We start from the raw sequence: 11,151 nt of genomic DNA on the forward strand, positions 1-11,151 counted from the left end.
ATTGTGTTGGGTTCATGTTGAGACCGGTTGTTAAAGCTTGGCTGATGTATCAATTGTTTAGAATGTGAATTTGATTTACTGCCCTCCTTTTTCATTATTATTAGAACAAAAAAATCTGGACACTAGCCTCTCCGGCAGCATTGAAACCAGGCATCCAGTGACATATCTGTGGTTGGGTGTGTGTGTATGACTTCATTATTCTGACCGTGGAGTCAATTGTAGGAAGTGTCAGTCCCACAGTCGCTGGCATGAGTCACAGGAGGGGCCCGAGCTCAAGGTCTGCTCGCAGTAACGCCTTGTAACAGTGCTGATTCCCATTTAAACGAGTAACGTTACAGTTGTAATTGTACCATCTCAACGTGTACAGAAGAGCAGGCAACATGTCACAACAGGCCTTCTCCTGCCTAGTCCTGGCTTCATCCTGGTTCAGGCCGTGTGGATCCCGCTGGTGCCCCTGGCAGAGTCCATGTCTGTCTGTGAAGAGTGTGCTACTCTAAATGGGTGCTTAGAGAGGAGTGACTGACCAGTGTGTCCTGCCACCCCCCCCATCCCCCCCATCCATCCCTTCCTCTGTCACCTGCAGAACATGCTGCGCCGTCAGGAGGAGATGGAGAATGGCACAGCCTGGTCCAACTCATCAGAGTCCTCAGACGACTCTTCCAGCCCGCAGCTGTCCCTTGGCCTGCGGCACGCACAAAAGACTGTGGTGCAGCCAGAGCTGCAGGCTGCCGTGCCACCCATCGAGATCTCCTTCGCCTCCCGGGAGGGCGCGACCCCAGCCGGGCTGCCCAAACAGGAGGACAGTGAAGCCCAGGAGGCAGAGGAGGAGGAGGGACAGGGCCTGGGGAAAAAGGTGGTGTCTAACGGGCGCTACTCTCGCTCCCTCAGCCATATCAGTGAGGCCAGTGCTGACGGTGCCGTCACTGACCACCGGGGCCCGGACTCCCCAAGCTGCGAGCTGGCCCGGTCCTTGGACGTTGTTTCTGTCAACGATATTGTGATGGAGCTGCCCATCTCCCCAGAGCCCCAGGCCACGATGACGGTCGCCTGTGAGCCTGAGGAGCTCCCAGGACCTGCTGACCTGGCGCCCATACTAGCCACCCCCCTGATAGTGGAGGAGCAGGCTGAAACTGGGGTGGCCTTGGACCATATGGCCAGGCCCTTGACTCTGTTGGCAGAGGTGCAGCCAGAGAGTGCGGAGCAGATCGAGCCTCTAGTGGTGGCTGAGGGCGAGACAGAGGGGCATGTTACCGCCCCCAGAACTGAAGCCCCTCAGAGACAGGAGGACTTGAAGGCAGAGAGGCAGGATGAACCTTTAGAGGCTGAGCCTGGGCAGCCGGCCAAGCCTGCAGAGGCCGCTGACATGGTGTCGCCCGGGGCCGCGCACGTCGGAGCCGAGATGGCTGTTAATGCTGCGATGACCAGGGCTGAGGAAAGCATGGCGGAGGAGTCCATGCACGCCGTGAAGCCCAGGCCAGTGGACAGTGGGGTGGAGGAGGCCCTGAACGCGGTCATCTCTTCGCTGGAAGACTGCAGGGGCCAGTTCCAAGATCTACAGCTCCTGGAGCAGCATGTCCGGCAGCTGGAGGAGGTCCTGATGGTGAGTTTTTCCGCACGTCTGTTTTGTAGTGTTTTTTTTTTTGTTTTTTTAAGGTCTTTTTTTCTTCTTCCCCTCCACCTCTTAACACGATCAAAGTCCCGGCACCAATTGGTTCACATGCTTTACTGCCAGAATGCATATTAATGTTTCCTCACTCCTCCACTGCCCCAAGTCCCTTTAGAACCGTGGCCGGTGGTCAGGGAGGTCACCGGTACACTTAAAGGGTTTGCGTTTTCAATCCAATCATTGAGCACTGTGAACCTGGGAACACAGTGCCGTGTCCGTGTCCGTGTCAGGGCTAGTGCTAGACAGTGTTCGTGTTTATTGCCAGTGGCAGTGTTAGTGGCTGTGACGCCTGGGCAGGAGTGCAGAATAAGCACAGCCTCCCCCCTGGGGCTGTGCATGGCGGAGTGCCGCTCTCTGGGGTGGGGGGGAGACAGGGCAAGGCACTTCCTGTCCCTGTGCTGGGTGGTCCTGTCCCCACAGTCAGAGAAGGGCGGCTAGTGGGGAGAAGGGGGAGCGCGTGTCTCACTCCCTCTGAGTTGCACGTACACCCTGTGCCTCCAGCTGACCCCAGCGATTACCATCTGAGCGCCGCGAGGCTCAAGACACTTGCCTTGTTCCATTCACTGTCGTCCGAATTCTCTCTGCCCCCCTTGCCTGCAGTCTGACTTAATTCTCCTGTGCATCAAAAAAGTCCCACATGAGTTACATGAGGAGTGCCTTTATCAGCCAGGAGTGTGTTGATAACAGTCGCTGTGATTTCTGATGTTGAGTGCCACGGTGCTCCTGGCATTGTCGGTGCAGTCCATGTGCCCAGCAGTGTAGAGACAGGCCTGGTTTGTGCCAGCGGTGAGTGGTGGGACCTGGCTGTGGCTGAGGGGAGCAGCCCAGTTACCAGCTGAGAGACACTAATGATCCGTAATGACAGATCTCAGCAGCTCCGCCCTGGGCCTAATGATCAGGAAGTACCGCTTGATTCCACTGAGCCCGGACACACCAGGGTGTTTTATTTTTTTAACTGATTTTTTGGGCTAAAATGGAGATAAGACATATTTGCCGTGTGTATGGGCTATTACATGTGTGTTGTTATGTGTACTAGTGCAAGTGTGTGGGTGTGTGTGTGTGTGTAGTGACTGTGTTGTGCAGTTACAGTGACAGTGTTGTGAAGGTCTGTGTGTGTTGTGCAGCAGGGGCAGGGCCGCAGCCGCAGCAGATCGTCCAGTGTGAGTCTGACGGTGGAGACGGCGCTGGAGAGCTTCAACTTCCTCAACACCTCTGACCTGGAGGACGACGGCTCGGACAGCTCCCTGAGCACAGAGCACCGGGACAGGTCAGCCTCGACCTCTGTCCCGTCTCTCACAACCCTGTGTCCCCCTCTGTCTTTCTGGGCCCCTCTCTCTCTCTTTCTCTCTCTCTCTCTCTCTCCCACCCATCATTCTGACTCCCCTTTCCTTACCTTCTGCACTCTCTTACTGAGACAGGGTAGCTCTAACAGAGACAGTGTTTTGTCTAGATCATATAAACAAGCTCATCTCTCATCTCACAGCTTCAGGCATCTGCTGCATTAGGCAGTAACACAGACTCCTGGGTTGTCAGGGCAGTATTTATGTATCGCTGTGTCCTTGCCTGTAATTGAGGCTCATGATGTGGATTTAATTAAATTACCTGTCCTTGAATGATAGATGCCTCATTAACAGACTTGAGATTTGCCATTTAGAGTAAACGTGTCCTGCTGCGCCCTCTAATGGTGATCTGAACAACGACACAGGGATATGATTTTCTGTGATTTCCTGGTTTCTGCTTTTACATTTTCAAACATTTCATAAGCTGCTGTATAATAATTTCAGAATAAACATCTCCTGCAGCAGTGTGTGTAATGTTTGAGTTTTTTTTTAGCTGTGCTCAATTAGTTTTGTAATTAAGGTTCTATATTTTGTGTTTGATTCTTGCTGAATTTAATCACTTTCATTTGTTTACACCTATTGTCACATTGTATTAAATGTGTATTTTGTAACAACTGTAAACCCTGTAATTTTGTGTCTGTGCAGTGTGTCACTGAGCACCCCCCTCAGGCCAGCGGAGGACAGTGTGGAGCTGCAGGGCTGCATGCGCTGCGGTAGCTCCCCCCTCCCCATGAGCACGGGCTGCGAGGCTCTGGACCAGGCACTAGTGACACACCTCCAGACCTGCAGCGCCCAGCTCCTGGTGAGTGCCCGTGTCTCTCTAACACAGTGGTTCTCAACCTTTTTTTCCACTGGGCCGCACTATGGTCCAAGCGCAAGTTTCACGGGCCACACATAATTTGCATATGACGTCATCAATGCAAATTAACTGGATTTAATATTATGGTATTAGCGGTTAATGGTATGATATATAGACAATTAAATTTAAACAGAGTATAATGCTACTCACCGTCAATGGGACACCTGATGTTGTCGGGAGTTGACCAGTTTGGTGAAATTAGTCTCGAATGGAGTCGCAGCACAATGAAGTTGCGACTGTAACTTGCAGTCTGTAAGACGCACACGGAAGCGTGACTTGATGTGCGACATCGCAGAAAATGTGAGCTCGCAAATGTATGTTTATCCAAATATGGAAAGCACTTTCGAGATTAATAATAAAAGTTTCTGTCCAGGGATGTTTCGCCACATTCATAGTTCAAAAATAACGCATTTGTCGTACACTAAAGTAAACATTTTCAACACTGTGTAAACTTTGTTTTCAACATACACTGCTTGTATTCACTGTGGCTTTGTATTTCAATAAACTATTTACTATATAATTAGCCTGCATACCTGACAGCTCGTACAGTCCACACAGGACACGTTTCTGTACTTTCCCTGCATGAGCTCGTCCCTCACACTGCATTTTGACAGCTTCTCCAGGTTAACACTTTTACTCCACGAAAAAATATAGCATTGCAATAAATGCTCCTCCACTGATAATGTCCATGAATTATTATTTTGCGTGCGATGTGCTGCGCTATTGCACTCTGTACTATGTGCAGTAGCATCGCGTATTGATCAGTAGAGTAAAAGCACTCAGTGCCATGTGGACCTGGCGTTTCACTCGCAGTGTTTTCACAACATTGGCACAAACCCACGGATGATCTGTCATTGCCAGTATCACTGATGCCCCTGAATCAGTCATGTTCATATACATGGCATGTCCAAAACGAGCTCTCTTCAATCTATGTTTCCAATCCATGTTTATCTGTGGGTAATCACTGTATCCACTCAATCAGTTGAAAGAAAACACCTGTAATGCTGTACAATGCGTGTGTTTTTCAAGCACATGAAAAACTGTAGACGGGTAGAAATCACCACTTGAGCGCTAGACTGACTGTATTGTAAAGGGAAGGCAGGATTATGCGTTATATTTGATTTATTATGTATTGAAATGACCGGTCAAAATAAATGTGTGACTGGTAAATGTGTTTATAACTTACTTATTTTCGCGTTTATGCATGTTTAATACATATAGTCACGAACGGGTATGCACAGTGTATTTAGAGTAATTCAAATTTTAATAACCAAATCGGCTCGGCGCTTCTAGTGTTAAATATGGGTGTCATATCGTGGGCGGCACTTCCATGCATGACGGGCCGCAGGTTGAGAACCACTGCTCTAACACACACACATACCATAACTGCCCACAGTCCCGCACTGCTGCCCTGATGCTGCCCTGTCCCTGTCCTACTCTGTGTGTGTCCTGCCCTGACGCCCTGTCCCTGTCCTACAGAGGCTGGGCACGTTTGGGCCGCTGCGCTGCGGGGAGATGTATGCCCTGGACCGGCTACAGCGAGAGGCCCACGTGCTGGAACTGGTGTGCCGGGTTAGCGAGGATGGACCCGGCCGTGTCAATGAGCCCGAGGAAGGTGAGTCCAGCCCACCACGTCGCCATGCCGGCACACAGAGGGAGGGCTTTGGAGGGCTTTTTTGGTATTGATTTTGTTTGTTTACCCATTACGAGGGACAGACCACGTGAAAGATCAACATGAGAAAGAGGCACCAAATACATGAAGTCTGTTGTTGTCAGGGGGGGCAACTCATTAGCATTTCTTCCTGGTCAGGCTTAACGCTATTAAAAGAACATTCATAGTGTCCCCCCCTATAAATATCCCCCTATAAACCCCCTAGAGTCTAGGGGGTTTATAGGGTGTTATTTACAGCGGGGGACACTTTAAATGTTCTTTTAACTACAACAGGAAGTGTGCACACTTCTTGTTGTAGTTGTTTGTCGTTCATGTATTGATGTGTGTGTGATCTCGCCAGGCTCTCACTGTCTTTTCTCTCTCCCACCTCGACAGTGGTGCCCCAGCTGGAGTCTTGCCACAGCGCCTTAGTGTTCTGGAAGCAGTGTACGGGCCACGGCAATGTCTACACCACCTCCGTGGACAACTTCCTGCACACGCTGGGCATGACCTTCCGAGCCGCACTGCCCGAGCGCTGCTCCAGCCTGGCTGACACAGGTGCAAAATGCTGTTTTTGTTTGTTTGTTGGTTTCAATTTTATTTTCACAATGGATTGTCAATTTAAATCGTTTGACACTTTATTTAGGCTAAATTGCAAAACCAGCAGCAGAGCTGTAATCTTAAGAGTGAGGGGAGAAAAAAAACCTGGCTAAATGTTGTCTCCACTGTGTGTGTGTGTGTGTGTGTGTGTGTGTGTGGTGACTCTGTGTCGTGTGCCGCAGTGTTCGTTAGGCTGACGGAGCGGGTGCTGGAGAGGAAGCTGCCGAGGCGGGTGACCAGCGGGGCCCGGGAGTTGCTGACCATCTTCCAGTTCTGGAACTACCTGGAGGCCGAGGGCGTGACGGTGCTGGACACTCACATCGCAGAGCTGGCTGAGGAGGGTGAGGCTCGCTACGCTGAACACTGCCTCTACTCCAGGGTTTCCTGCAGTGCTTTACAGCGTTTACAAAATTGGCCAAACAAATGCGTGAATGTGAAGAAAACAACAACAACAAAAAGACATGCTCCACCCCCCAGCTCTCGTTCACTATGGCTAAATCCCCCCGCTCGACATTCTGCGAGTACCCCCCACCCCCAACTTCACAATTCAGTAATGGACACATTTCTGTGGGAAACCCTGTACTTAGCTGGAGTAACTTATTCAATGTTCGCAGGGGCATTAGCCTCTGAGCATTTAAGGCTTTCTGTAAAATCTACTAACCAGGTCTAGGGAGTCAATGTGCTGATGTTGCCTATCTATGAAACCTGTTACCTTTCTGTAATTGTCCTAGTGTGACTGCAGCAAAAAGAGACATTGCTGTGATGAATTCAGTCCTTCCCAGCCTAGAGAACAGAGCTGGCACTCCACCCGTTACCCTGTGCCACCTCACCTCACCTGACCTCCTCCTCCCTCTCTCCCCTGCCTTGTGTCCATAGTGTGGCTGGTGCACAGCCTGCAGACTGGCGATCAGGACACTCTGCTGAAGGCCCTGCGGAGGCCACCACAGGCCAGCCTGGGCAGGGAGGGACTGCGGGCTGTCAGCCTGCTGCTGCGGGACTCGCGGGGGAAGGTGTGCAGTTCTGCGGCCGGACTCCTGCGCGGTCTGGCAGAGCAGCCCCGCCACCGCGAGAGGGTGAGAGCAGTTCCCACAACCTCACACCCACCCTCACCTTTTCACACACTGTAGGAGCTGAATGACCGCTTGGTAGCCCACACAGACTGATTCTTTCAAATGTAGTTTTCATGTCTTTGGACTGCTGCAGTACATTTACTCCCAACTGAAGGGACAGACTTTGTGTCCCAACTGTCTTCCTCAAAGGCAAGTTTAATTGAAGTGCTGATGAAGAATATTTTAAGAAGTGTGTCCTGAACCCCTGCCATATCAGCTGGTCTTCTAATGATTTTCCCCTTACAGAAACCACAGCTCTATAGATCTTGGTATAGTGACAGTGTGTGCCTGCCCTTGGCACAGTGCAAGGACAGGATCTCCTGTGCCATCTGTGTGACTGTTTATTAACCCTCTCTGCCCCAGGCGCTGGTGAGCTGTCTGGAGCTGCTGGAGGATGACAGCACGGAGACTCGGGTTGCGGGCTGTAAAGCACTTGCGTGTCTTAAGGTGAGTTAAAGACAACAACACTCTTCCCCATCTGTAGATGCTGTAGAACAGAATGTGGAATTGCCAGCTCTGAGTGACTCCCAGAAGGCTTTGTGTTTAATTCTGGAAGCCTGGCTCCTGTGTGAGGAATATAGGTTGGCATCTCTGTTACCCAACTGCTTCCCTGCTGTGTGTTTCAGGCCAAAGAGAGCATTGACCAGCTGGTCTACCTGTGCCAGACAGACAAAGATGATGTCAGAGATGCTGCCAAGCAGGCCCTGCTGACTTTTGGTGAGTTGGGGGAGAGTGGTCAGGTCAAGAGTCAAGGGTGAGTGGGGCTGAGCACATACTGACAGGAATGGAATTGTTTTTAGTATTTTGTATAGAAAATCTGCAACTCAGTCCAATTTGTGTGGCAGAACTTTGTAAGGTGCACTTATAAAGGATCCTGTTAGAACGTATTTTCTGCCACAAAGTACTGAAAGGCAGGTTCCCACTAAATAACATAGGTTTCAATGGGGAAATACTCACTTGTTTATAGCGTATATTACTTTTAAAATGTAGTTAACCTTATCTCCCTAAAAGTGAAGTTACGTGTGGCTGTACTACCCAGCACAGCAAAATCACCACTGTTGACTGAACTTTAATCAAAATATGGGTTACGTTTCCCAGTCAGAGTTCATTCCCCATGGGCCATGCTGCTGTGTGTGTGTGTCACAGGAGTGTGACCCAGCTGTGTGTGCTGTCTTTCAGGTGAGGAGGGCAAGCTGGCGATTCGACACGTGGAAGAGAGCCAGGATGGGGTGCCCAGGCTGTTCGCTCCGGGGAGCATGGCCAGCACAGCCTTCTAGAGCCAAGTGCATCCCTGCTGCTCTCTCTCCACACATACTGGCACCACAGCCCTGCTACGCACACGCTCTCTCAAACACACACACACAAACACAGACCCTTTCTCTCTCACACAGACATGCACACAAACGCACTCTCTCATACACACACACACAGAGAGACCCAGATAGCTGGCGTGTGTAGTGGCAGGCTGTTGGTGATCTCGACGATGTTGAGGGTGCTGATGATAATTATGAAAACAGTATTTATGAATATTCTAGGGACACAAACCCAACAGCAAATACAACACCACACATATACATCTATACATAAATAATAATGTGGACCATTGCTGGAGAGTGTGGAAACGGCAAGAGTGCGGAGACGGAGTGCTTTACTGCCTTATGTAGTGGCCTGACTTTGCCTTTTAAGGACAACCTCCCTCCCTGAAAGTTGGACTGCCTGGGCCGCCGTGGCACTATGAGACAGACACAGTCAGGGAAGACTCTGCAGGGGGACAGGACTCGGCGGGAGAGAGAGACAGACCGATACTAAAGGGAAGAAACTGTTCATTTACACAGACCTTTTCTGTGAGGATTGCACTTTGAGCTCTTTTATAATTTCAGATGAAGCTGGAGGGGGCTTCAGTGTGCAGTGTTGGGGTGAGGGGGGATGGGGGACTCCAGTTGAGAAGGAGGGGGCTGGACCCCGCTGACGACCCCGGTCACACACAGGAGTGTCTTAAAGACTGGGAGAGGATTCTGCAGTCTCTTTAATAACTCAGGGGGAGATGTAAATAGCAAGCCAACACAGTACCACGAGACAATGAAGGAACATAATTTATCATTTCAAAACAACCATTTCCTATGTTTTAATTTCCACTGAAGGTGAATATATTGTATTTAAGTTGGCATGTTTTAAAACACCTGAATGAGAGAACGGGTGTTGAAGCATCCCACTGCTTTTTCATTTTGTAGAGGTTCACCATTGAATTTAGTTTAATGCTGCTGCTGGCAAGCTGTTTCACTGCTGATCTCTGACCCTAGAGTCTGTTAGCTGTGGTGCACAAAACCTCTCTCGAGACAGGGAGTGCGACTGGCCAATCAGAAACCACAGGGGATCTGTGTCTGGTGACGCTCATAGTTCCCTCGCAGTCTGGCAGGGACAAGCTTCCTGCTCTGATGCGTTGGCCTGGCGCGGTATTGCACGCCGTATGTGGAACCGCTCCGGAACACAACCATGGGACCGCTCCACAGAGCAGGCAGGGTTCTGATACAGGCGTCTGTTCTTCGGACCTAAAGCTTGGCGATGTTAGCCACTTCAATCTAAGTGCCTCAAGTGACGGTGGGGAGGGTTTTAAACTAAAATAAATAAATGAGATAAAATAAATACATTTTATTTAAAATTAAAAGTGTAGCTGTGAACGCAAAGCAACTGCAGCAAAGATTTAAGTATATTGTTTTATTTTACATAAGACTTCCAGATTGTGCAGCATTAAAGATTTAAAATGATTTCACTTGAGTTTTGTTTGTTTTGTTTTTTTCTATAAAAAAAAATATATTGTCTGTCAAGGATATTGCCTGAAATAAACTATAAACCAAGAAAACCAAGAAAGTGCTTGTGTTTTTTCATAACATGCTGGTTTCAGTACAGGATGGGTAGCTTTGACAGCTTTGGGATATAGGAGGTTTGGGAATTAAATGGACTAATAATTGCTATAATGCCTGGAACAGCTTCTGTGTAAAAAAAAAAAAATCTGATTACAAAGCTATTCATTCCTAGGATAGAAGCTGTTCTCCAAGATTAAAAAAAAAAAAAAAAAACACTTTAAAACTAAATTCTCCTGCCGCAGAGTAAATGTCAGCTCTAAAGCAGATAGTGTGCAGCACTGCGTTTTTTGTTTTTTTCCGGGGGGGGCGCTATAAAATAGATCGAACACTGATATGATTTACGTGATTGGGATATAGAGAAATGGGGACACAAAAGAGATCTAGAGACAGAGACATGAAGAGGATATAGGATGTGACAATTTAAATCTGGGTCTCTTTTAAAAAGGTATTAACAAGCAACATGCTACACCTGGGGACAGGAGTGCAGTATTTTGGCCCATATGGTCTATGTCCTATAGACACTATCATATTTGACCATGCTGTCTCTTACCATGATTTGACCATATTTTTACTATGATTTTACTAGGTTTTGCCCATAGTTTTACCAAGTTTTTTTTCAGTATTTCTCCTAATTTTTCCATGCTTTTACCACATTTGTTAACATGTTTTTACCATGCTACGCCATACTACACTACCATACAATTACCATCATAACACTTACATACAGAACTGACATACTATTATACTACAGCTATAGTGATGCAAATCCAGTTATGGGTAAACCCAAGATGTGAAGGATTAAAAAAGCGTTTGCATTGAAAAGAATTGAACTGAAATGAATTAAGGAGCAGGCGTTCTCCGGAATGTAAGCGCTTGCACTGGCAATGCCACTTCTAATGCAATGCAACTTTAGGCTGTGATTTGACGGCAGAACAAAAAGCATGCATCTTAAGCACATCTAGTAGCGAAAGGCACAAGTCAAATAAACCACAAGGTCACATACTGTAATGCGATTGTTAGGACGGGTGGCTCAAACACATGGGTGATGCTCTTAGACGATTG

At 48.6% G+C, this 11,151-nt stretch overlaps 1 protein-coding gene across 3 annotated transcripts in view; it reads left to right on the forward strand.

Moving 5' to 3' along the window:
• Positions 1–9,995, forward strand: part of ripor1 (RHO family interacting cell polarization regulator 1) — a 69,356-nt gene extending 59,361 nt beyond the window's left edge. For all 3 annotated transcript variants that reach the window (XM_066713545.1, XM_066713544.1, XM_066713543.1), the window contains exons 13-22: positions 584–1,600; positions 2,791–2,933; positions 3,652–3,808; positions 5,345–5,480; positions 5,913–6,074; positions 6,299–6,457; positions 6,993–7,189; positions 7,589–7,672; positions 7,852–7,942; positions 8,405–9,995. In XM_066713545.1, coding sequence (XP_066569642.1) covers positions 584–1,600; positions 2,791–2,933; positions 3,652–3,808; positions 5,345–5,480; positions 5,913–6,074; positions 6,299–6,457; positions 6,993–7,189; positions 7,589–7,672; positions 7,852–7,942; positions 8,405–8,502 — 2,244 coding nt within the window. In that variant the 3' untranslated portion in view covers positions 8,503–9,995. The remainder of the gene's footprint in view (positions 1–583; positions 1,601–2,790; positions 2,934–3,651; positions 3,809–5,344; positions 5,481–5,912; positions 6,075–6,298; positions 6,458–6,992; positions 7,190–7,588; positions 7,673–7,851; positions 7,943–8,404) is intronic.
• Positions 9,996–11,151: the final 1,156 nt, after the last annotated feature.

Source organism: Amia ocellicauda, chromosome 9 (assembly GCF_036373705.1).
Source record: "Amia ocellicauda isolate fAmiCal2 chromosome 9, fAmiCal2.hap1, whole genome shotgun sequence".
Lineage (NCBI taxonomy): Eukaryota > Metazoa > Chordata > Actinopteri > Amiiformes > Amiidae > Amia > Amia ocellicauda.